The 26259-nt window shown below is 38.3% G+C and overlaps 2 protein-coding genes across 3 annotated transcripts in view; both read right to left on the bottom strand.

Moving 5' to 3' along the window:
- Window positions 1-182: 182 nt before the first annotated feature.
- fam83fa (family with sequence similarity 83 member Fa) lies at window positions 183-12769 on the bottom strand. Its single transcript, XM_017419355.3, has 5 exons — window positions 12212-12769; window positions 6537-6704; window positions 4072-4193; window positions 1416-2206; window positions 183-916 (listed from the first exon to the last, which is right to left on the bottom strand). The coding sequence occupies exons 1-5, from the start codon at window positions 12683-12685 to the stop codon at window positions 864-866; spliced, it is 1608 nt and encodes a 535-aa protein (XP_017274844.1). The 5' UTR covers window positions 12686-12769; the 3' UTR covers window positions 183-863.
- A 1511-nt stretch (window positions 12770-14280) lies between these two features.
- Window positions 14281-26259, bottom strand: part of grap2a (GRB2 related adaptor protein 2a) — a 16063-nt gene continuing 4084 nt past the window's right edge. The window contains exons 2-8 of one of the 2 annotated variants that reach the window (XM_017419339.3): window positions 20610-20755; window positions 20426-20517; window positions 19904-20023; window positions 17047-17233; window positions 16609-16701; window positions 16347-16457; window positions 14281-15278 (exon numbers count right to left, since the gene is read on the bottom strand). In XM_017419339.3, coding sequence (XP_017274828.1) covers window positions 15099-15278; window positions 16347-16457; window positions 16609-16701; window positions 17047-17233; window positions 19904-20023; window positions 20426-20517; window positions 20610-20687 — 861 coding nt within the window. In that variant the 5' untranslated portion in view covers window positions 20688-20755 and the 3' untranslated portion in view covers window positions 14281-15098. The remainder of the gene's footprint in view (window positions 15279-16346; window positions 16458-16608; window positions 16702-17046; window positions 17234-19903; window positions 20024-20425; window positions 20518-20609; window positions 20756-26259) is intronic. The other variant, XM_025006625.2, reaches the window with a different exon arrangement.

Below are 26259 nucleotides of genomic sequence, written 5' to 3'. Positions count from 1 at the left end.
CAGAATTCAAATCAATATTTTTTATTTGCAACAAGCTTCAAATGATTAAATTACACCTTTTTATTTGTCAAAGTAATAAAAATTAAATTCTACAGAGCCTGCATACGTCTGCTTGACTCGTGCAATTACAAAAAAAAAAAAAAAAAAGACTTTTTAGGCAAAAGAAATCTGAATAATTGAAATCATGACACTGAAAGGTTTTTGGTTTTATTTAAGGACTCAGATCTGTTTCCACCTTCTGCACAGAGATACAAAGTAAAACAGTGAAATAACAATCATCAGTTTTATCATCTAATCAGCCTTTTAATCACAGATTTTGTTTTTACAGATATTTTGTCTTTCATTGAACTTAAGTGCAACTCAAACAACTGACAAGGATTTATTTAAGTTTTCATCTTAGGCCAGTTTAAATAAAGGTTTACACAGTTTCTTCGTCCATTATTCACAGCCTGTAAAACACTCACTGCGTTACTAAGAGTCCACAGTAAGGTGACACTCAGAGGCAACACAGCTGATCACTTTTCCTGTCTCCATAGCAGCCAGAGGGACTGAAAGGTGTGACGTAATACACCAACGTGCTGCTTAGGCTCAAATACGAGCGTACAACAGAAAGATAAACACTGAACAGTGGAATAATTTAATACTAAAGTCTAGAAGAACTGTAACATTGGCGGTGAAATTCCTGCCTTCAGAAGGGTTTTTGGCTACATTGTTGAAAGTTTCTGTCTTCAGTGTTGACCTTCACCGCAGACTGAAGCTGCTTTACATCCCAGAAACCCTCTGTGCTCGTAAAGTGATGTCAGCTGATCCCGGGACTCGGTTTTACCAGAAAAGTTTTTGTGCAACAATGTTTTCATTTCATCTCACGATTGGATGCAGTTCTTCTTCTGATGCCGCCGGCGGCTTTTTAATCCTCCTGAAACAGAAGAAAAAAGTGTCATAAAAACATGCAAACATCTACGTAAGAAGACAAAACTAAACTCTGGGCTTCATGTAGTAACTCCTGATATAAATCAGCATGAACTGAATTATTTATGAACAGAGGTTAGAATTCAGAAAGTCTCCTGCTGCATTAAATAAACTTTAACATATCTGCCATGTGGAGCCTGTGATGCTCAACCATCTTATGATTTCAAATTGTAATATAAAAATTCAAACATTTAGTAGAAACTTGAAACAATGATATGAATTTTATTTTATTTTTTTTCAAACCCTGTGAATATCTGAGTACTTTATATGTTTTTTTTTAGTTATTTGGTTCTTTATCATTTGTACACACTAAACGCCATTTTATAAGCATAAATGTTGAACATTTGTTATTGACAAATAATAGATCATGTTTGTCATGATAATTAGAGAAGAAAATAACTGGTGCATCCATAAAAGAAGGTTAGAGCTGGAATCTGAGCACGCACCGTCTTCGTTTCCCACGTTGATCGCCTGCAGAGAGACGCTTTTCTGAAGGACCTTTGAAGGCCTCTTGGGTTTGGCTTTAACCAGTCCTGGTTTCTCAACAATCTCGAACGAGTCCTCCAGTTCATATCCTGCCACACCATTGGTCTCTGGTGTTTTACAGGTGTGGGCGGGGCTCTGAGGAGTGACCACGCCCTCCTGTATCGTCTCTGGGCTCTGATTGTCTCCTCTGCCTTTCAAGAAGTGCCTAAAGGAGCTGCGTTGTTTCTTTGTGCTGCCCGTCTGGTTCTTCATTTGACCTCCTTTCCCGTCCTCATCCTCCTGCTTTGTTGGTGAAAGCGGACTTAGCGGGGACGCTCGGCCCACCTTTTCCTTGCTGGTGTGAAGGAAGCTGTTCTGCAGCCCATTTCTCTGATTGAACCCATTGGACAACAAGTCATTCTGGGTTGAGAGATCCTGCAAAGAACCCGTCAGGCCCAAACTGTTCCCAAAAACCAGAGAGTACTTTGGATTGTGGTACTTATGTGCAGGTACTTTTAGGTTGACTTGTCTCGAGTCCCCGACTGACACCTGAAAGCGAGACGTTGAGATGGGCAGAGGCCGAATGGGCTCCACCTGTGGCTTCAGGATGGGCATAGGGAGCGGCGGCTTGGTGATGTTGAACTCCCTGTAGAGGTCGACCTGTTCGGACACCGCGTACATCTCCCTGAAGTCGCTGTCAAAGAAGTCCACAATCTGACCGGACATGACCGTAATCATGTTCCGGTCCAGCCGAGATGAACTCCACGTAAAGCTGAAGGGAAACACACAGGTGTCATTTTCAAAAACCTAATTAACCAATCAGTGCAATCTCCAGCCAGAAATGAAAAGATTAGTTTAGTTTTTGTAAGAATCTACCACCAGCTGGTTAGCTTAGCTTAGCACAGTTAGCTTATATTAAAATCAGCTTCTGTTAAAATCTTTCTCCAAGAGTAAGTGTTTATTTATTTATTTATTTATTTGTTTTTTTAAACTGTAGAGAAATGCAATGAGTTATTTAAAAATCAAACCAGATATAGACATTTAAAAAAACTTTCCTTTTAGGCCATATTTAGCCCAGACTTTTGTTCAACATCCCTAAAATAATCCCTTACAGTGGCTGAGGTCAATAAGATCAGTATTTATGTTACCACTTTTTCTAAACTTGTGGGTATTTTGAACCCTTAATCAGAGTCATATCACTCAATGATTTTACTCTTTTCTGTCTGATTCATAGCCAGAAAAAGACACAGCGCAGTTTTAAAGCTTTAAAACAGTAAATTGTTTTGTTTTTTCTCATCTCCACAGATGAACGCAGCCTGAGCAGCGAGCAGAGTTGGACTGAACCTTCTCAAAGCTGATGATGGGGGGGGCAGAGCGCAGCTATTATTTTTACTGTGAGCTGTTTTTAGCTTGTGACTACAAAAGTAAAATTAGAATCAATTAACACTGCGTGCTTTTGCTTTATTGCTGGAAGTGATAACAGATTTTAAGTAAAAAAGAAAAAATTGGGGAACAGAAACCAGTTTGCACCCCCTCTTATAAAAACTCTGAGCACACACAGTACACACAAACTTCTAGTCATAATGTGTTTATGCGTGAGTCAAAGACCGACTCCAAACTTTTTATTTGACACAAATCAGTCGTACTAGTTTTGACTTCAGTTGATTAGCATAAAAACTGTGAACTGAAAGTTGCTCTGGTACAGATGTGGTCTGTGAGTGTGGTTTATGTTTCTGCGTGAAGTCTGAGTCAGACATGTTTCAGTTTCAAGCAACGAAGGTATGTAAATGTGCAAACTTATTTAACTTTGCAATCGAGCAGAGTGTTATGAGCAGTGTATGAATGTGTTTAGAGAGGTGATAAATATGGCAACTGGGGCACAGAGCTGCAGTCTTTGTTGCGCAGAAGCTACAACCGATGGAGTTACATCATTTTTAAACTACAAATCAAACTAAATGTCACAGAAACTTCAAACTGGACTGTTTTGAGCTTGAAAAGCAATACGAAAGCCTGATGTAGAAGGAATTACCAGTTATTGGTTCACATTTTAAGCTCTTTTCTCATAATTGGAGTGCAAGGGTTAAACTTTGGTGTTATATTTTTATCTAATGTGGGTAATTATTAAAAACAGGTACTCGTGAGAAGGAATTTGGCTTCCTTATATTATTTTTTTACACATCGGATTCACTCCCCAATCAAGCAGATAGTACACTGATCAGCAAAAATACATTTACCCTCAGGACATTACCACATTAATGGCAAATAAGAAGCAGCATGTTTTTAAAATGATTCAAGTCATCCCACCAGTTTAATATGCATCAGTAAATCTTTCAGCTGTCGACAACAAGCTGGCACAATGGATTTTCTGTTGTCTTTTATTCTTCACACTGTTTTAAACTGTTTGCACAAATAACTCTTCACATTTATTTACTTTAAAAAGTTCAGAAAATGTTTCATTTTTAGGATACTTTATGGTTTTATAAAATTTCCGAAACATCTTTTATACTTTTGCTTGTTTTGTTGCACTTCAGTTGACCTTGTGGATTTTAAATGACCTTTTTAAACAAACTTTATTTCATTAGGCAGACAAACAACAGCTCAACAGGCCTGATCCACTGATGGAGGCCGGATATTCACCTGTAGGTCCCAAACATGACTTTCTCTCCATCCACCAGCATGTATTTGGAGCCTAAGGAACCGGGCAGCTTTCCAAAAGACAGGGCCAGCCCCGCACCTTTCACCGTCCGCACACGGAGGTTCTGTAAAGAAACACCCACTTAATTACACATTTCAGCAGATCCAGAGTAAACACCCTCAGCCCCGACCATCAAACAGGCCTGATGAGTTAATTTACACAAACGCCAAGTCAAACTGAGCCGTCACACCTTAGGATTTAAAACGAGATCCTGAGTCCTTCAGCTGCATATGTGGACAAAGTGGGAGGAGGCTCTGCATCAAGTTACCCTCTTTGGATCTGTTCTCAGGATCTATGACTGTTCACTTGTAAGAAGTAAGAGTAACAGAGCTCAGGGCTCTGAGAAGGCCTTTCACGGCGTAACCGACACCACTGTGGGCAGCTATTTCAGCGCTCAACTCAAACTACACTGCCAAACGTTTGCATACAGCAGATAAAGCTGGGTATTGTTTCCCAGATGGGATAGGATGACAGTGTGGCTCACTAATATTCTGCATCAACACTAACTGCCATTCATCTACCCGTGAAACACAAGAAAATGGGCAAAAATGTTACACTGATGATCATTTTTTGTCATAATTAAACCCTTTCATTCTACTATTTAATTTGACATTTCTTACAGTTTGTTATACAAGAAAAAGTTTCGTTGAATTCAAACTTTCTATTACAGCTCGATGGCTAATGTGACTAGTTAAGCAGGTTTTCTGTGTACGGAGTCGTCCCTCCAGCAGGCTGTGGTTTGAGTTGTTTACTACCTTGTTGGCAAACAGAACAAAGAGGTTCCAGGTTAAACAAATGGAAAGTGAAGTTGACTGAGAGTCCGATCAGGTGTATACACAGGTATTTGACCCATTTTTCTCAGGAAAAAGAATGAACAGATGACAGACTATATCCAAAGGTAACATTCTTTGGAGCAAGAAGTAGGTCAGAAATGAAACCATCTGCCAGCTCATAAAAAACTACCTCATAAAAATGTGTAAAATATGAAGTTTTTCCTTTGACAAGTTTTAGTTTACAGTATGAGCCAATTAAAGGCCTGCTCTGGATTCAATTAAACAATTAACTTTCGAGGCAACTGTAGTTGTGCCAAAGCTGGATCAAACTAGAAAAAAACCCCACTGGAACCACTTTGGAAATGGACCTGCGGTTGTTTACTCACGAGGAGTGAAGCTCCTTGAATTAAAGACATTCATTGCAAAGTCTTGAAGACCCGTTAAAAGAATTCACGGGGAAAGAAACAGAAAATGAACAAGTTGTTTTCCTCATATCAATGTTTAATGTGTCCTTAAATTAAAAAAAAAAAACTGTAAGAAAAATTTGAGAATGGATGCCAAATACCACATTTGTTTATTTATAGAAACAGCCGAAGTGACTGAAAATAGGTCAACGATGGCATCGGCCATGGAAGAGCTGTTTGGGGTCGAGAAGTCTGACAGAACCCTGAATTTTTTCTTTTTAGCGATGTTTCACTCTTATATTTCTACCTGAAGGTCTTCTCTGAGATTCTACTCTTGTCCAATTCAGCCATATTTGTTTACCTGCATTGACTAATGTGGTTTTTGGCAGCTTCTGCAGAATGCTTGTTTACATTGAGCATGTACCCGCATTTCAGAACTGCACATCAATATACCTGGAGAGCCAGTAAACTGTTTCAAACTACACCATTTGGCATAGTTCAGGAGAATCTTTATGTTTTATTTCCTAGTTTGCGATGAGTATCTTTAAAATAATAAAAAAGGAACTGATTTTCACATTAAAAGTCATTTAAATTGAAAAATGTATTAAAAAAAATATTTAAATAACTGAAAGATATTCAAAACTTTCACAGAGATCTTAATGTAATTCAGTCATGTGTGGTTTACAGTTACTTTACATTTATAAAAACATAGATTTTTAGATATAAACTGAAATAAAAAGTTTTAATTATTATGTGGAAGTATCTTTTTCTCTAATTTTTGGTAAATTATTGATTTTAAATTGGCTAATTTATAAAAAACAAACATTTAAAACAAGAGTTATGTCATGTAAACATGTAGTATTAGTGACTGTGTTAATGTAGGAAATAAATATTATAATCACGTGTTTGGATTACAAACACTGTCCTAAAAAAGATTCATAATAAATCTAAAGCTCTACCTGGATAAGGGTAAGTAGACACAACTTGGTAAATATTTATGATTTGGGAGAACCGATGAACTACTCAAACCATCGTGACGAACAGTTAAATCTGACTCCTGAGAGGACTTCCTCTACAGTCCAACACATGATCCTGGTTATATTTTAATCTGTGAGAACTCCTGCTGAAACACTCAGCAGGTTCCCATTTTTCCTGTTTTTATGTGCTGTCAGTGAGCCTCCTCCCACAGAGGTGCCCTGTCATGTTCAGTTTGCAGAACTTTCTGCTCACCCGCAGATGCATGGCGTTAATCTGCAGCCGAGAACACATATCCAGGAAGTTGGGAACTCCCCTGGCATCCAGCACGACGTAAACGGCCACGCCGCGGCGTGACGAGGCATCCAGCAGGTCCTGGAGGATCTGCAGGTCTGTCAGGAAGTCCATGACAATGGCCACCATCTGAAAACACAGAGGAGGGAGGGGGCAAACATTAACGTATTAAAGTAACTGAGTATATTTACTCAAGTACATGCTTTAAAATACTTTACATGTACTCACTTAAACCTGTCCTCAGGTCCAACTATTTAATTTACGGAGTTATTATTAACTATTATTAACTACTTCAGGAGCTTTTTCTTTTCTATTTTGGACTTTGAAACAACAATGAGGTTTTAAAATAAAAAAGTAACCTTATATTAAACTAAATATACAAATATATCACATAAATGATTTATGCTCTGTGGTATTAATTTGATTGTTGTTTAATAAAGTTTCTAATAAATTACAGAGTTCAGTTTTTGTCGCATTTTAGAAACTTTCAGAAAATGAAGAACATCAAACAAAGTTATAAGAACTGAGATTAAATACTTTTATGTTTTTCACATTTTTAATTTATACTTTTACTTAATTAGAATCTATTAATTGTACAGAATGGTACATTTTGACTAAATATGTGTTTCATGACTGTTTAAAACTAATTAATTCAGGTTGGTTAGGATGGATGATGTTATAAACATTTAAAATATAACATTCTCAGTTTTTCCAAGTCGATTCCAGAGTTATGAACTTCTGTAAACATTTCTGGTATCAACCACACTTATCAGTCCTGACTGCAGTCAAAAAAAAGCTGAAGTTTCCTTAAATCCCTCAGACCAGCATGTCTGGTTAAGATCTTTTACATTTTTACTTTGAACCCTGGCAGGTTTTCTGCAGAATTAAGTCTAATAAAACAAACCTGACTTTACTGCAATGATACAGTTTCTTCAGAGTAATTCCTGCAGCATCGGATTCCTCTGAAGAACTTGTTTTCCAAGGTGATTAAAAGTGCTGTTGAAAACAGTTTGGATAATTTCCAGTAACGGTTGTGAAACACCTGCTCTGCTAATCATTTTAATGTTAACGTCTGCCTTCAGTATCGCTGAACAGAAGAACAGACTTTCAGAACTTATTCTTCAGTAAAGTTCGGTAAATTACATGTTTGTAGTCAGGTGTTTCATCACTTCAAAGTGCTTTTTAAATTATTGATTGCGACATCAAGCGTTCATGTAATTTTTTAAAAACATCTATTTCCTTTTCTGTCGTATATGTTTGGACCTGTTCCAGCGGACCAAACAAGTTTGCTGACTTGATGTAAACGGTATAAACTTTAAAATGGCTACTGCTGCTTGATACTTGACACTTGAAACAGATACAAAAACTATCCATCTAAAAATAGAAGGGTAAAAAGGTCATTGCTTTTTGCCACTGAAGCAGAGATCTGCGAAATTTAACCAATCCTGAAAAGAAATACTGAAATTTCTGTCATTTTTTAAAGTTGTTTAGGTTCCAAAGGCCTTAGTTCATGCACAGCTGAAAAAAAAATGCTTATGTTCAATCTAAAGATTTTACAGGAAAATGTCAGCTAGCAGTTCATAACCTGAAGGGTTGGAAAGATCCATTCAGGCATCCAAAAGAACGAGTAAATCAGCAACAAGACGACAGGGAGGTCTGCCTGTGGCAGAAACGACAAAACTATCTAAAAATATGACATCCCAGAAATACTGAGGAACTGAAACCATTTCAAATTAAGAGACTACATCATCTACAGGAAACTTGTGACAGTGTACAGCTTCAGAAATAGGATCTCGTCTGAATGTGCTCATCTGTATTCAGCTGGTATTTTCTGAGACTGTAGGTTAAAAAACTGCCCTCTTCTTAAAGCATACAGATTTCCAGTGTTTTTGCTTGTTTATCACACTTACACGTGTCAGATCATCACACAAAGACAATCTGAATAAAGACAGCATGCACGTTTTGAATCATGATTTCATTTAACAGGGAAAAGTTCTCCAAACCAACCTGGCCCTGGTTGTGTGGACTTTTTTTTTGGCCTTGGATCTGTCCCACGGAGGCCATTTTTTACCCTTCATCTCTTTCTTATTGTTGAGTCATGAACTCTGACCTTAACTGGGGCCTGCAGAGCTTTGGATGTTGTTCTGGGTTCTTTCTGGACCTCCTGGATGAGGCGCTAGGCGCTTTTAAGAGTCGTTTTATTAGGAAGGTTCACCACTGTTCCGTGTTTTCTCCATTTGTGGATAACAGCTCTGTTTAAGTGATTTAGTCTACAGGTCTGGCAGTTTAAAGGAAAAACTTCCAATGTGATGTGGTCAGAAAACACTCCATGCCAAGTCCTTCCTCCTCCAGTAAACCTCAGCTAATTTAAACGATGAAGCTTAAAAAAAAAATGATTCAGTAAATGATTGGGTGTGAACTTAAGTGATATTTTCTGCACTTCTACTTTTAATATTTAGTGTCATGTTCCAGTTACATGGTAATTTTCCACATGTAACCTGTCACTGTGACATAAAGCTTCATTTGACATGTTCGTTTCTTATAAAAGTTTAGGACTGGGCGTGTCGTTCTGCAACAGCCTCAGTCTGAACTTCAGAGTACTGGAGCATGAACAGACTCAAGTATCTGAAAGGCTTTTATCAACGGATGATTTACTCAACCTCAAGGGGATAAATAGCAGCATGTGATTGGCTAATTAGGCTGTCAGGGCTGTGAGTATGCGTCTGTAAATACGTGATGAACAGCGTCAATTTATGGGTTAAATTATAGCTCCGATGAGGCGTTTACTGTCTTCTGTTACGTCAGTTCAAATAATCTCTTTATCCTGCGCTGCTGATCAGACCAATCCCAGGTGAGACTTTTCGGTGTGCACACCTGGGACCTCAGCCAGTCAGTTAGAAATCTGAGGTACCAACATTAAGACGGGCTGGGAGAATGCGGGGGAGGTTTTTATCTTCCTGCTACGTGTCCTGATATGAAACTGACATTTACAGCATGTGAATCACAGATGACTCAGCTTGTTTAAACTTGCACATGACTCTCCTTTTCATGTAGGCTTTATTACCTGTTTGATCAACCATTCCCAGTTTTCTCCTTTACTAGAAAGTTCTGCCTTGGAACATCTGATTCACCATTCACACCAATGTTTGCCTGTATTTTATTTTCCCATATCTTATTTACAATCTAACTACTTCTGCACACTTTGTGCTGGTTTAGCCTTTCATACATCAGAATAAAATTCCATTAACTGGAAGAAATTACAGCAAACAAAACATGTAGGTTTACTGTAACGATCTGTTATGATTTCACCTCCTTTAGATGCTTTAACTTGACGTTTACGATAACTTATGTTGTTCAGAAAAGAGTCCACAGAACTTCGTCAGGTTTTAAAGTAAATTTTCTGATGCACTGTGAACAGTTCTGTGCATTTAGACGGTTATCCTTTTCTGACACAATAACTGAACCAAAAACAGGCAGGAAACTTTTTTTTAAATCAACAACTAATATGAAAGCCAGAAGGAAGGACTTGGAGATGAATCCAACTCCTCTCCAATGATCAATGATGAGTTCAGATTGAAAACCAGGTGGAGAAAAAGAAAAAAGGGGCTTTAATTAAAGATATTTTTTAAATTGATTATTCTGCAAAGTTATTCTTTTATTAAAATCAGTAAAGAAAGTAGCACCTCCTCCCAGAAACTTGGCTTCTTCAAATATTGTATTTTGCACAGTTGGACATCATAAAAAAGCCATCAGATTACTTTTTTATGTAACAAAGTGACCTATTTCCAAATTAAATGAATAAGAAATTTTGCATGTCTAAATCATGATATTTTAAAACAACAACAATAACAGATGGCTCCTGACCAAGGACTAAAAACATGCTAGTAAATCAAATTTAAGTTTATTATTTTATAAAGTGGTGCAGCTCTAAAAACAAAAGACATTTATTTAGATTGTGTTTACAGCCTAAAAGATAAATCAAAAGGTAAAACACCAACAAATAATCATTACTTCTGTTGAGTTATTATGTCAGCCTGAATATTATCACTACTATAAAAACGTCAACAATTCATCAGTGTTGTAATAGTTAAGCCTTTAACTCTAAGCCATTATTTATAATAAAGAATTATTTGTTTCCACCACCTCTACGAGCCTCCTGTGGATTAAAATAAATCTTTCACCAACAACTGCAAATATCATCTTTTAAAGACATAATTTATGTACCGAACACAAGTTAAGAGACGGTAATTACTCTCAGCCTGAGGATCCCTGTCTTTCACCTGCAGCCAATAACAGAAGAAATTCAGAAATATTACACCAACTGTGGAGCAGAAAGGTCAGAACGCTGAGATTAACCTGAAGAGTTTATATGTAAACTGCTGCTAAATAAACTGCTGCCTGTCCAAACATTTCCTAATCTCCATGAATGTTTGCAGCTCATATGTGCTGAGACCCGAGTTTTACTGCAGGAGGCACGAAAAGATGAAATGAAGTTAGGCTGTAATTTTATAGTTTTACATCTGATTTAAGCACCTGACTGAGTAAAAAAACCAAAACAAACCTTTTTAGGAAGAAAAATGTCCCAAAAATAAAACTTAGAGCATCTTAAACATAACTAGAGAAACTGAATTCTCTGTGAAACTGCGGTGTGAATACCAAGAGCTGAACACTAGCTAAAAGCTATAAGTAACAAAAGGCTAACTAACAACCAAAATTAGGTAAATGCTCACCAAAAGTGGGAAAAGATTAGATAAAACCTAAATGTAACAGAAGGCTAGCTCAAACATAAAAGTAGCAAAAGGCTAAAATTAGATAAACAAAAGATAAAAACATAAAAAGAACAAAACAGCAGCTAAAAGATAAAAACAAAGCAAGTATGCTGAATTAGACTTCAAAGAGAACAAAGTTTTTCATGGATTTAAAGACGTCTCTGTTCATTTTAAAGAGCAAAGAAAAGGTCCATAAAGGGAAATATTTCAAAGTTATAAAAAACAAAAGCCATAATGTTCTGACAAGCTGAACTTTTTCCATCCAGCCTTTTTCTTTTTCCTGCTTCTCCTTTCCAGGTCGCAGGGAGATGGTTTCTATCTCCATAGTCTCTGTGTGAGAAACAGGGGACAGCTGGACAGGTCTCCAGTCCATCAGAGGGACATCGAGACAAATGAGACAAATTAACATTCACCCTCTGCCTCACAGACCAAACAATGAAGTTTCGGTTTGTGGGAGGAACCAGAGTACCTCAGGGGAGAGCATGTAAACTCCACCCAGAAAGGCCTCAGGCTGGGAGGCAAACATGCGATCTTCTCCCTGGGAGGAGACGGCTCTAACCACTGCACCCCCGTGCCACCCGAGCTGAACATTTTGATACAGGAAAAGTTCAAACAGCAGAAAGTGAATGCTGACTCAGGACTCACACAAATAATTTGGTTTCAAACAGTATAAACAGAAGAAAACCACATTTTTATAAGTATTTGTTGGCTACAGATCTTGTTTTATGATAGGACTACCTTCTCCTAGTACTGTTTCCACTTTTATTTATTAAAGGGGGGGTGTCACACATATCAGTTATGTAGGCCAATTTTTATTCAGATTGAATAATTTAAATTTAAAGTGTTTTGTTTTTTTATTTCCTTTACCTTGTGTGAGCCCTGTATGAGTCTCCTCACCACCTCCTTGATGTGGGGTCCCGGCTCTCTGGGCGGGTGGGAGAACACGGACACCCGGGTCACCCCCTTATACACGCCGCTGCTGGCCGGCCAGCCGATGTCCAGAGACGGCGCCTCGGTGTCGGACATCTGGGGCCAGTAGGTGGAGTGGACCCCGGAGTCCGCGCTGGAGGCCCGCCTGGGCTGCTCCTGCTCCCCGGACTCCGAGTCGCTGTCCGTGCCGTACTCCCGGAAGGTTTTGCGGATGGATTTGAGCTCCCGGGAGCAGAGGAAGTCCTTGGTGTTGTCCTCCGTGAGGCGCATCTTGAAGGCTTCGTCCCCGTTCCTCAGCAGCTGCTCCACGGCCGCGCGCTGCTCCTCGCTGTAGTAAAACTCCGGGCTGGACTCCTGGACCTTCTCGTTCACGTGCTCGTTGTCCATGCACACCAGCTGGGACTCCGCCATGGCCGAGACAAGTTCCCCCCGCTGTCTGCTCACCGACCGACCGCTGCGCTGCAGGAATGGCTTACCTGTGCGGACAGGTGCGGGAGGAGCTCAGGTAGGAGCAGGGGGCGGGGCCAAACGGCCGGCATGAAGCGCCCAGTGTTGATGGAGAGTTTCCTCCTGGAAAACCTTCAGAGTAAAAGGCTGAACTCTGCAGAAAGTTGGATGTTGGGATGCAGCAGCCTGATGCTACAGTTATTTAAACTCGTTTTTTTCTACATAACCTACATTCAGTGTGTGTGTGTGTGTTTTTCTTTACACTATTTAACTTTTAGAATTTGATCCTTTTAATAAAAAACCCTGTAAATTCTTTTTAAAGCCTCCCATTCTTTTTTGTTTCTGCTGAGTGTTTCTGCACCTTGATTAAAATCCACTTGTGGCAAATTGATTTCTTTCAACACTCTGCCTGGAGGAAACCGGGTACATTCCCCACACTGAAGCATGGTGGTGGCAGCATCATGCTGTAGGGGTGTTTTACAGCAGCAGGCACAACTGAGTGAAAGATGAATGGAGTAAAATACAAATATATCCTCAATAAAAGCCTGCTCTAAAGTAAAGTAAAGTGCTCAGCGGCTCAAATTGAGGCAAAGCTTCTCTGGGACGTTATCAGGTTTCAGCTTGATGATGTCCCAAAACACTTAGTGAATACAACACAGGAATATAAATGTCCTAGAACCTTATTAGACATGACAGGGGAGGTCTGTACATGAGTGTCCACCAACTGTCCTCGATCAGCCGGACTGAGCTTGAGAGGATTTGCAAAAAAAATAAAGAAATCAGAAAATCCCTCAACCCACGACTGCAAAGCTCATCAAATCCCAAAAATATTAAAAGCTGAAATTGCTGCCAAAGGTGCTTCAACTGAGCACTAAAATGTGCTAATGAAACTAATGGAAATGTGTTCAAAATATCATAAAATTCTGATTTCTCTGTATCATTATTGGATCCTGAAAGCAGATTAATGAGAAAAAGCAATAAATGATTTTAACATCAAGCAAAAGTGCAAAAAGCAGAGAAAGTCTGAATACTTTCTGAACCCACTGTACGCGATGAAAGAATGAAAAGGCTCAATAAACTGTTAAAATACCAAACTACGAGCAGCTATAGGCTCCAGAACTGCGTTCTCAACTTTAATTATGCAAAAGCAGAATCAAACATTAGATCAGGCTGACAGAAAGGCATGTTTGAAATAAAACTGAATATTTCAGATTGAGTAAAAGGAAGCTACTAATTTAGAAACTTTGCAAAATGCTATACAAAATAATACAAAATAAATCCCTCACAGCTCATGTAAAACAGGCATCAGTCTTATCCAGATTAAGTAGTCCACTCAGAAACAAATAAAAGTACTGGATTCAAAATCCTTCAAACTGAAACACCTCAGAATAAATGTAGTCAGAACTTTAAAAACTGTCTGATTATAATTCCACAAATCAAAGCTCCACATTTGAAAGTTTACCTAATATAAAGCCACATTTATGTTTGCACCTTCAGAAACTTTCCTTATTAATAAAGAGAAATGTATGCAATAAAATACTCCACTAGAAGTAAAAGTATTGTTTTCAAAGACTTTATTATTTTACTAATACCTCATAGCAAAAGTAATCCAATAAAAAAGCCATATTTTTAAATAAATCTGTCTAATAAATGTGCTTGTCTCAATTGGATAAAAATCCATTTGTGCAGAAAACTAAACTTGAAAAAAAAAGTAAAATGTACACTAAATTTTAAATGTAACAAAGAAAACAGCTGAGTAAAAGAACCTTTAACTTGTATTTGCAGCATCACCTGAAACAGGTCAACAGTGTCTCGTACAGCTTTTATTTTGAAGGGCAACTTTTCTCATCATAGCTTTAGATTTTTCGACTTTATTCGTGTAGCTGAGCAACACTGAAAAAGTACAGAACTGAAAAAAAGAAATGTAAAACAGAAGTGCCTAAATAAATATAAAAGTTAAATGTGATGAAGGAAGTTATATTTTAGTACGCATCCTCAGTAATTCCCCACCATCAGATTTAAATGTGAAATAAGCAACAGAAAGTCAGAAAGTTGCAGGGAAGTTACAGATCTGTGCATTTACAGTAAAAACAGAAACTAATGAGCATTAAGAATTACTGCCTGCTGGGCACACATGTCCTAATACAAACGGTAAAAACATTCCTCGGTGCCATCTGCAGCACTTCCTCTTCAGGAGGGTCCTGCAGGTGTGGCTCTGCTCCTCTGTAAATAAATGTTCAATAAAACCCGAACAAGCCCCACTGGGTGGCGGTGGATCTATAAACTAGGTGACACAGTCCTCTGCAAAGCAGATCAGAAGCCTTTTACTTTCAACGACGTGTAAAGAAGGCTGGTGCACCTGCAGATGGTGGATTTCCTAAATCTGTGTTGTGTAATTTGCAGGAAACAACCCGCTTTTCCCTCGCAGCCTCCCCGTCCACCACGAATGGTCAGAGCGATCTACCACCTCGATGATGTCTCCGGCAAAAAACTCCAGCTCGTCATCTTCCTCCACCTTGAAGTCGTACAGCGCCTTCACCTGCACTGCAGACACCCTCTGTGGGAGGGAAACAAACACGTCAGTGGGTACAACTGGGGCTTCTTTACAAGAATTAACAATATGGGTTTAAATATATCTTCTACCCTGCCACGGTCACTTTGAACAACCTTTCAAGGTACGGCTCCTGGAATTCACTGAAAGTGTCAAACTGACCCAAACTCAGTTTTTCTCGTTTTTAAAAATATACTTGTGAACACGGCAGTGTTTCATCCACACAGAAACATTGAAAATAACACAGAACACTATTGTAGCTATGCCAGGCCTGTAGGTGGCGCTGTAGTGCTGCCATAAAAATGCACCACAAACAAGGAAGAAGGAAGAAGATGCTCTCTGTTGTAGGTTAAATTAGAGGTATGGCTATGACGTTATCGTGGTCAAAAAGTTGCATTTTGGTCGTCGACACAGAAACCAAAGATGGATGTTTTTAACTCTGGAACCCGTTTTCAAAAAGAACAGTTTTAGGGCTAAAACCCCACTTAGTGTGGACGCAAAGCTGCATTTTTTACAGAAAATGTTCCCGTGCGAATGTGTTTTACCGCAGCATCATTGAATGCAGCGCAAAAAGTCATGAAGACTACCAGATTCTGCAAAAAACTATTTCTACTCTCAAAGGTGCATCACACCCTGATCATCACCGGTTCGTTTTCTTATCATCTGACAAACTCTGCAGAGCCACCAAAACTCGAGAAAAGGCTGAGAAACTCCTACCCTCAAGGCTTTACCATAAGATCTGCCAATCCAATATCATCCAAACTTAACGATTAAATCAGGTTAACTTTAATTCACTGCAAGTAAACGCTTCATCTGTAGTCATATTTGAAGAACATTCTCAAGAAAGAAGACAGGAAGTGGACCTTGAATATAATGAATATCTGTCAGACAGGCAGAGAAAATCCCTGCTGTGACATTTACTAACAGAAAGGAAAAAGAGCAAGCAGCAGCTAAGAAAAGAGTCCAGAATATCGCAGGATTGAGTGATGTGAGGTACCAACTGATGGCTACATACACTAATCTTTGACTACTTATCAACGCTTCCCATCGGCCCAAAGAACAACCCAGGCTGACCTGAGGCAGAGGCATGGTCTCAGAGGTGCGTCGGGGGGGAAAAGCAGAGCCTACGGGGCTGCTTCTGCCTGTGTATCCGATGGTGTGAGCTCGCCCGTCCGAGTTTTTAGACTAAAACAAAACAAAACAATATAAACAGGAACGAAAAGCAAACTACAGCTTCTGCTGCAATTTCAACCAGAAAACCCAAACAGGAGCCCTCCTTCCACCCACAGGTTAAATACTGATATAACCCTTCTGTGAAGATGAGAGCATGGCGTACCAGCTGGTTGTGAGTCTGATCGGAAGCCCTGCGGGGCGACGCACCAACGGCTGCAGCTGTGCTACGCTGTTCAGGCAAACTTCCTCTCTTTACCTGCAGGAAGGAAGCACACAGGAAGTACATGCACAGAACTCTGTTCAGATACGTACACCAGGAGCGACGAGCAACAAACAAAACTGCTTTCGTCTCCGTTTATATTTTAATCTTTTCTGTGACTGTGTGGAACTTCTGTGAAGCACAGAAAATAAAAATCTTAACCTTTAAATGAACCTGAAAGGAGAAGGTTGTCATTTTGTTCCCTAACAACAAACAGTTAGGGGGTATAGGAATATAAAAGTACAAGAAACTATTCTTAATTAAAAGAAATGTCTTCTAATTTACAAAAACTATAGCACAGCCACTGCATTTTAAATTCCTTGTAATAAAAGTAGGAAGTACCTGGGTGGTGGGGGGGCTTCGGTTGTCCCCGCTGCCGTCTCTGAGGAAGATCTGTCTGGTTCTGGAGATGGAGGTGTTTTTGTAGTACTCCACCATCTTGTTTATGGAGGTGAACTTCTCAGACCACAGGAAGTACTGGCCTTTATTGTCCCTCATCACTTTGAAGTGCTGGACGTCGTTCTCATGTCTGAAAAAAAAGACGAGAAACTGTCACAAACTCACACGAACCGACAACATTCATGTGATGAAAATAAGTCTGAGTTTAACGGGTTTTAACATTTTAAGGTTCACAGCAAAAAAAAAAAAAACAGTGACAAATTTTATTCCTTGTAGGTTTTATCCATGTGAGCCAATAATAAACAACAATGAACTTTTTATTCAAACACACCCATATGTTTTAAGATTTTTTTTGTATTATTTTTGTTTTAAAGTTCAGTGCAAGATTCAGTAAAAAAAAGAGACTGAAATGTGGGTAACCAGAACATTAACGGTTTTAAACCAAAGTGCCACAAAAAATAAATAAATAAATAAATAAATAAATAAAACTCACACAGAACCTTTGTTCCGCTGCCTGTTCCCTCACATACAGATCACACAGAGGTCCAGGTCAACCTCTGCTTTCTTACACACATTAAAAAACAGCGATTTTAGATTTCCTGAGACTTTTATTCTCTCATAGATTTGGTCTTAATGGTAATGATGTAATATGATCTGAAAAAAACAATCTGATAGAAGAAAAGTTTCACAACATTTGATTTAAAAAAAATTTATACAGGAAACTCTTAAGACTTCTTTAAAAACCTGACAGATTTTGTATTTTGAGACTTTTTTATTTTTTTGCACATCTAAATTCCTAAACATCCATCCTGTTTGGAGATGTGACAGTCTGCTTTCTGCAAAAATTAAAATTCCCTCCAGTTTGAAAACTTACACAATATATATGCATATTTTTCTCTTTTTTTAGGTCTAAAATTGTGGTCTTTAGTTCACCTTAAAAAGCTTCAAGGTTGATAATCTCATTACCGTCTGTCTGACTATTTCTCTCTATTTCTCTCAAAACAAACCCTTTTTTTATATTGAATCCTACTCATAGTTTTCTTTAAATGTCTTTTTATGTGATTTAAAACCTAAGTTGAAATAATTTAGATGCATTATGTATTATTTTAAATTACACTTTGTAGCTTTTTCACCACAAAAATAATTGAAATAAAAGCTGATGCTGAGAGAAACTGAGTCATTTTATTATTGTTCTATTCCAGTGAACAGATTTCTGATTAATTTGTCTTTAATTAAATGATGTAAACAGTTTTCCTGATGAGTCATGCAGCCTTAGAGGGGATAAATATCAAGTTAATCCATTTTTTATGGTCAAAAGTCAGAGGACTGAAAGCAGGAACAGCAACTAGTTTGGATGTTTTTTCAGTTTTTGTTTATTAGAGTTCCCATCCATCTAAAAAAAAGACCCAATTCCCTGTTTCCTTGTTTTCCCAGAGGCTCAGCTGGATTGTCCTCTGCTGGTTAACAAGGAAAACTACAGCATCAAAGATAAACTGGAGGTAAAACCTCCAATCAGTGTAAAAACAGACGAGCTGACAAACTGCTAATTCAGTAATGAAGCACGAAGCACATCTGTCAGAGAGTGGAAATTATTACAGCATCAGACGATTTAAAGACACTTAAGAACTTAAAGAATAAATGATATTGATACTAAAACCAATTAAATTGTTTTTACTAAATACTTTTAGCTCAAATGTTAAATCTAACAAAAGCCATGTCAGTTGAAGGGGATTTAAAAGTCATGAAAGTGATCGTTTAACAAAAACAAACAGAACCAACTTTCCAAAAAACAGCCGCCCCTTTCGAGGAAAAACCAACTGAACTCTGCTTTTCTGGACCTTTTGGTTTGAGAAAACAAATCCTGCAGAATCTGCAGATGTTGGAGGAAGTTGACAGGGTGAGATGACTCAAAGTGTGTGTGCATACACACCCACACACACACACACACACACACACACACACACACACATATATAATTCTGTAAACTGTGTGACGGGGAGGAATTCTTCCTGATGCCTAAATCTTTCAAAGAAACAATAACTTTATATAAGGCTTGTTGACTTCTTTCTGTGTTTAAACATTACATGTTTATAACTAATCACAGACTGAAACAGTTATAAAGTTACAGATTAGGAGGAACTAATCTTTTTTCAGGTTAATAATTTAAAGGCTGAAAGAAGAGGTTTTTGGTTGTTTTTGTCACAGAAATTGGACTTTAAGGAAATTTGACTCGAAATACTTTTATACTCTTTTTTTCCTCTCAAATTAAACTGCTGAAAACCTTTGTTTTGCTTGTATTAAGGAAGAAATTCAAAAAGAAAAGAGGAATTTCTGTAGGACAACAATCAGACGAAAAGGATTACAGCAGACTTTGAAACAGTAAAATCCTGTTTTTAACCATTTCTTCCCCTCACTTTTTACTTGACTCAAGTATTAACTGATTAAAACTGTGCCAGGTGAGCAGAGCCAAAGGTTTAAGATGCTAAACACTTCAAAATAACAAACAGAATGCTGATATTATTCTGCAGGACGTGAAAACAGTGATTTCTGGCTTCAGAGCACGACTGTGCACAGGAACCAGCATGAGAAACAGGCTAGCTGTGCATTTGGTTTTAAGGAGATTTATAACAGCTGCAGTGAAAATCATTAACAGGAAGGCATGAGGGATGTGCAAGTTTGTTTTTAAGGTGAACACACGAGGAACACAGAGTCCTGATGTTAACTGGAAATGTTGGACTGACTCTCCTCTAACAGGAAGCCTCGTTACGTCACAGAGACACAGTTACGCTGCTTCACCTACTTGACAGAGATGGAGTAATCTCCAGGGGAGCTCTGGCACCCTCGGATCACAAAGTCTCCCATGGGGTTGTGCTTCAGGACCTCCTCTGCAGTATTTCGACTGATGTTCTCCCGAAACCACCTGAGCAGAGGGGCCTCGTTATTAACCACTCAAACTGTACGCACAGCTGCTGCACCGTGTTACCAACAAGAAGGCAATAATACAAAAAAAAAACTAGAATAAAATCTTCTAAACAACTGATTCTTTACTCAAACATGGTCAAATAAATGGCAATAGCAAAGCCAATTTGACAGATATTGAGCTAAAATTTGGTGTGGTAGTAGCTGGGAGTCATCCTCACCACACATGTCATTTTATTTTCAAATTTGACCAAAACAGCTCCATAATGTCTCATTATAGGGTAATCTAAAACTATGACACGAAAGATATATGATATAAATTCCTTCACGAAGTGCTAAGCGTTTATTTTAAACTATCTGAGAATCACAAACATGATGTCTGTTAATAATATGTGTCTCTTACTCCGGCATCTGCAGGTCGATGTAGTTTTTTGGTACGAATCCTTCCTGTCCATTAATCTCAGCTTTACACCAGTCGTCCTCAAAGCCCAGAACCTGGCCAGAAACAGAAACAGGAAGTGATAAAGTGTCACAAGGTGAATAAAAACAGCGCACAGAAACATTCTGTCATCATAATGACCCCTCACCTTGAGGATGTCACCCTTTCTGAAGCTGAGCTCGTCGTCAGTGCTGGCAGTAAACTCGTATTTTCCTCTGGCCTCCATCGGGAGCAGCTCAAATGTCAGTTTAGAAAAGGAGGAGGGAGAAGATGAAGATGGCAACAAGTGTTGTTCTGCGAAGAGGAAGAGAAGACAAAAAGTTCAAAGATTTTGACTTCTGCTTCATTTCAGTCTGTGGTGAAAAAAAAGGTTGATGAGAAAAATCTTTTAGACTGAAGGTTGTTGTTTGTTTTTAGGAAGGTAACTAAACTGATGATGCCTCTGAGTTCAGTGTCCAACAAATCAGCAGCTCATTTTTACCACTTTCATCCTTTCATCCAGATAAATCCACTTCATGGGGTTTTAAACACAAAGAATTATACATAAAACAATCTGTAATCTAAAAACTGACCCAAAGGTTGAGTTTTAAGTTTCAAATTAAATGGTTTTAAGCATTTCAGGGGGAATAATTTTACATTTTCTGTGTAGCTCAATAATTGATTGCACATTTTAGGATTTCAAACTTGGAATCAGAAACATTTAAGCATCTTGTCGACATTTTTTTAGTTTCTGTGAACTTCATTTATCAAAACTGAAAACAATTACAAGTTAGTTTTATAAGTTTTTTTATTATTTATTTGCACACACCTTTAAGTGTTAATGAATGAGGGTTATAGACTGAATCACATCGTTGTGGTTTGAAACATGAGTTAATTGTTTGATGCTCTGTACAGAATGTTGCAGAGAACCAGAGGTTATCGTTTGTTTCAGAGCATTTAAAACTCTGAGGTGACTTTAATGTTTTACATTTAGAACAAACAGACGTCGTCTTCTACTTTCATGTAAAAATAAACCTGTTGGGCTTATTTCCAGCTCATAAAACAAGAATAATGTAAGTCTCATTAAGTTTAAATCTAATGTAACCTTTATTTACTGCTGTTTACTTACAGATGCACAAAAGAGGAAAGGAGATTTGCTGCAGAGTTTAAAGGCCTTAACATTCCTTAGAGGAATGCATATCGCCCGCCGCCTTTCATGCCAGAGATTTAAACTAAGATCATTTTATGGTGAGAAGTTATGAACATTTCATACTCCGTCTAATGCAATAGTGTGAAATCTTGTAAGATGTGTGCTGAAGATGACTCTCAGCTTTCTGAACGTTTATTTAAATCTGTCCAGTGGCTCAGGAGATATTTTGCTAACAGGCAGACCAATGAAAACACACACACTATCACCTTTTTGCCTTTAGTGTTGGGCAACATCAATGTCCTTGTGATAAACAGATTGGGCGTTACATTTTCCCACAGATGTAAGCATGTTTCTCTCAGTTTGAGGTGAATGAGTGAAGGATGTGGTGAGTTGATCATAAAAAATGTCTCTGCCTTTGCTTCACGCTTGCAGCTGTGGAGCTCTTTGAAAGCGTACAACTCTTTTCTTTCAGCTCACACTCTAAAAATATCCCGAAACAAAATGATTTTTTTGTCTGTTAATCCAGACAGGGACCCTCTTTTGTTTCCTGCAAATCAGGCGACAGAACTCTTTCAACAACTTACATGTTCGATAAATCTATGAGATAAAATGTTGTCCCTCATGAAACCCTCGAAAGACAGCGAGGTAGAGAAGCCCACGGAAGGGTTAAATGCAGAAAAACTGCTAAAAATCTAGAAATAAAGCAGAAAACAACCTGTTCTGAAGCTTCTATGAATAATAACTTGGTCAAACCCTGGCAGCAAATTCTTTATGGAAGGCAGGTGATCATGTAATTATATGTGTTTGTTTGTATGTTAGCAAAATATCTCATGAACCGCTGGACGGATTTTACTGAAACTCTCACAACATAATCACTGGATGTGCATCTACTGCTGATTAACTAATTCAAGTCGGCCGCCACAACTCAGTCTTTGTTTTTTTAAGATTTTGAGCTCAAATCTGGTGTGGTAGTAGCTGAGAGTCATTCCCAACCACGGCAGGGTGAAGATCCTCAGAGATCCTTAGACACAGATGTTCAAAAGGGTCATAAAAGAAATTACAAATTAATTTATTTTTCCTGCGACCTGCGATGGTGGAAAGGAGGATGTTTTTGTTGGTTTGTTTGTTTGTGTCTGTTTGCAAGATTACTTAAAAAACTAATGTACAGATCTTATTAAATCTTCAGGAAATGTTGGGGTTGTTGTAAAACCTACAGTTTTTTAGTGAGCATCTGGTCTTGGTGGAGGTTTGAGCTTTCTGAGTGTTTCTATAATGTGATAATTGGATGTAAATTAAGGAAATAAAGCAGAATGTCTGAGATGATTTTACTCTTCTGATTTCTCTGAGAAGAAGATCTGCTGAAGTCCTAAAAAAAGATCTCTTTGGCATTCAAGAAAGAAATGCTCCTGTCATGTTCAGATAAAAAAGCAGAGGTGAGGAAGAAATAGAAATCGATCCTTGCAGGAAACCTTCGTCTGCACAGAGCTCAGGGTCTCAAAGCAAAGATTAATATTTCAACACAACAAGAGTTAGTTTCAGGGTAACTTTCTGTGAACGGTCGGGACAAAATCTCCAACTTGATAAAAACTAAAAACTGCTGCACCTCATCTCAGCAAACTGAGTTTAAACAATTCAAAGAAGAAGAAGGAGAAAAACATCCAAAAGCAAAGATGTGCCAAGCTCAACATCCTTTAACTGCCTATTAAATTACATTCTGATGGAACTGAGAGCACTGAGGAGTAAAATGTCTCAGTTTAAATAATTTACCAAAACTTTTCTCTGTAATCTTAAATTATTATGTCATCTAACTTTTGAAATTGACTTTTTTTTGTTGCATAAAAAATATTATTTCTATATCACGTTTAAAAACAATGGGGTGTTTTGCAAGTTGGTTAAAAAACAAAAAGGAAAAAACCATCAATAAAAATAAATACATTAAAATCAAACATGAAAGAAACAAATCTTAAAAATAGACTAAAAACAAGGAAACATCTCAGACTAAAAGACAATGTAAAGAGGTGAGTTTTCAGCTTGTTCTGGAGTCTGAGGCCAGGATGAAGGTCCGATTCCCCCCCCGCCTTTATTTACCCCTCGGCTGCATGAAGAGCGTCTGACTGCAGGAACTCGGAGCTCTGCTGTGGTTAGAAAAGTCGAACAGTTGAGTTAAAGAGCTGGGGGCCAAAATCCGGTCAGCCTCTGACAGAATGTGAACGAATCCACGTAAAACACAAACTGAGCTGAGCTGCAGAGCATCCATCCGAACAGGCAGCATGTGGTTTACAGGTGTGTGTGTGTGTGTGTGTGTGTGTGTGTGTGTGTGTGTGTGTGTGTCATATGAGGTTAATTAGAAGTGCAGAGCAAGCTTGGTGCTGTGCGAAAGTTCTGCTCCAACCTTCTATGTTTTGCTTCATAACAACCAAGCGTTCTTGTAATCTTTTAAAGTGGTTTCAGGTAAGACTGTCTGAACGTCTTTTAAAGTTTTTTGTTTTTGTTTTTTTACAGATTTTCTGTGCAGTACCTCACTCGTTTTGAGAGGAACGTTTGTTTTTTGGTTGTTAAACCACCTAATTTGTTCATATGTAAAATGGTTGCAGTGCACAATAAATAAATCAATTACTGTTATATCAGTCTGCACAATAACATCATAGTGCCATGTATTCACGCTCTGCAGGCCAATATCAGAGTCTATTTGGCCATTCTGACAGACTTCCACTGCTCCTTTTTTGTCGACATCTGGTTTAGATCAGTGCTTCCCAAGCATTTCAGCTAAAAATCCACAAAATAAAGTGGAAAGGACCAACGACCCCAACTTTGGGAACCAAACGTTCACATGATTGTGATCAAGATGCTAAAAAACAAGACAAGTGTTGTGAGTATAGAGATGACAGAAAAGAAAGACAGGTGCGAGAACGATAAGGAGTTGTAATAGCTGCTGCTGTCAGCACAATATTCAACGAAATGTGAACCTCCTGTGGCTTTCGGGTCTAATTGACCCAAAGTTCCAAGACCTTCTCCTCCTCTCCTCATTTCTGTCTCTTTTTAAGGCTTCAGGTGGGATAAAGATAAAAATTAAAATGAGTTCTTGGCGAAAGTTGTCAGTTGTTTGAAGAAAAAAACAGCCGCACTTAAACTTTATATTTATCCTTCGAAATTGTTTTAAAAGATTACAGAAAAGTTTATCTCTTTAAAAACAAAATTATAATTGAAGGCCAAGCATTAATGTCACCCGGCGCCGTTTATGCTACAGCCACACCCAGTTTTACCCCAGTATCAGTCAAATTGACTGGATTAAAGCCACTTTTGTGTTTTCTAATGTCAGTTGGCTGTAGCGGCCATCTTGAATTAAGTTGTGCCTATTTTTCACTTTCCCATCTTTTCTACTTCTCCCACTTAAATCAGCATTTAATAAAGGTTTCACACTTTTCTCTGTAAAACGCAGACAAAAGCTCTGCTTGATAAAAAGAAAAGAGCCGTTTTGCAGTAACTGACAGACAAATCGTCCGTTCGTTCGTGAGTAGGCTCATTTTTGTTCCGTAAATTGCTTTAATTTGTCTTTTTTGCTTTAACACATAAGTGAGGCCTGTCTGGATCACATTTAAGAAAATCCACTCATCTTTAAAATCCTACATCAAGTTTGTCAGTCTGCAGGTTTAACTCTGATGAATCATTTTGTCAAAAGCGAGCAGGTCAGTGTTTTTACAGTTAGAAGACATGAAGAACGAGTTTTCTGTTTGTAAACCGTAACCTTACTGCCTATCATGTCAATCTTTTCCAACAGGAACATTTTATACTTTTAATGAGGAAAATATTCCCTTTGGGAAAGTGGAGTGACATGAAGGCAGCAAATAATAATAATAATGAATAACTGAGTTATAGAACAAAGAAAACCAAAACGTGCACGTTTATAGTTCAGACAGCCCAGATCAGCTCAGATTGTTCTGCTGCAACTGAAATACGTTGTTTACTTGTTTTTTTTTATTACAAGCTCTAAATCTAAACTGTAGAGATGAGCAGCAACACTTCACCAGCCTGTGACTTCTAGTTTCATCTGGAAGAAGTGTTGCCTGCAGTCTTTGCATGAAGTTTCACTGCAGGCGGGTTTTCTTTAACTGCCTCGTGTGCAGAGCTCAGTCCTTCAGTTCTGACGGTTTCTTTTTATTAAAAGTAACAAAATATTACATTTATAGGACAGGAGAATGTCTTTAAGGTTTAGACTGTGGATTAAAGATCTGTAATATTGAGAAGGAAGGAAAACAACTGAACAGTTTGATTGAAGAAGAAAATGATTGTCAGGAAAAGATGCAGGCAGGATGAATAAAGGCTCTACAAAGGCTTCCTGAGCATTTTATTAGATGCTTTTAACTGATTTTTTATTTTTATTGCTTTTTAAAGATGTTTAATGTCTTTGTCCCACATATTTATCAGACATGCTTTAACTTTATGAGCCCTCTGGATCCCTCAGGTCCTCTGGAAGAGGTCTTCAGACTAGACCTGAAGTTAGAACTAAAACCTAGGGTGAGGCGTCCCGCCTGTGGACCAGCCTAAGTGTGGACCAGCCTAAGTGTGGACCACCCTACGGACCAGTCTGTGGACCAGCCTAACTGTGGACCACCCTACGGACCAGTCTGTGGACCATGCTGTGGACCAGTCTGTGGACCAGCCTGTGGAC

This window comes from Kryptolebias marmoratus, linkage group LG12 (genome assembly GCF_001649575.2).
Source record: "Kryptolebias marmoratus isolate JLee-2015 linkage group LG12, ASM164957v2, whole genome shotgun sequence".
In the NCBI taxonomy this organism is placed as follows: Eukaryota; Metazoa; Chordata; class Actinopteri; order Cyprinodontiformes; family Rivulidae; genus Kryptolebias; species Kryptolebias marmoratus.
This window is presented reverse-complemented; position numbering and strand designations above follow the sequence as displayed.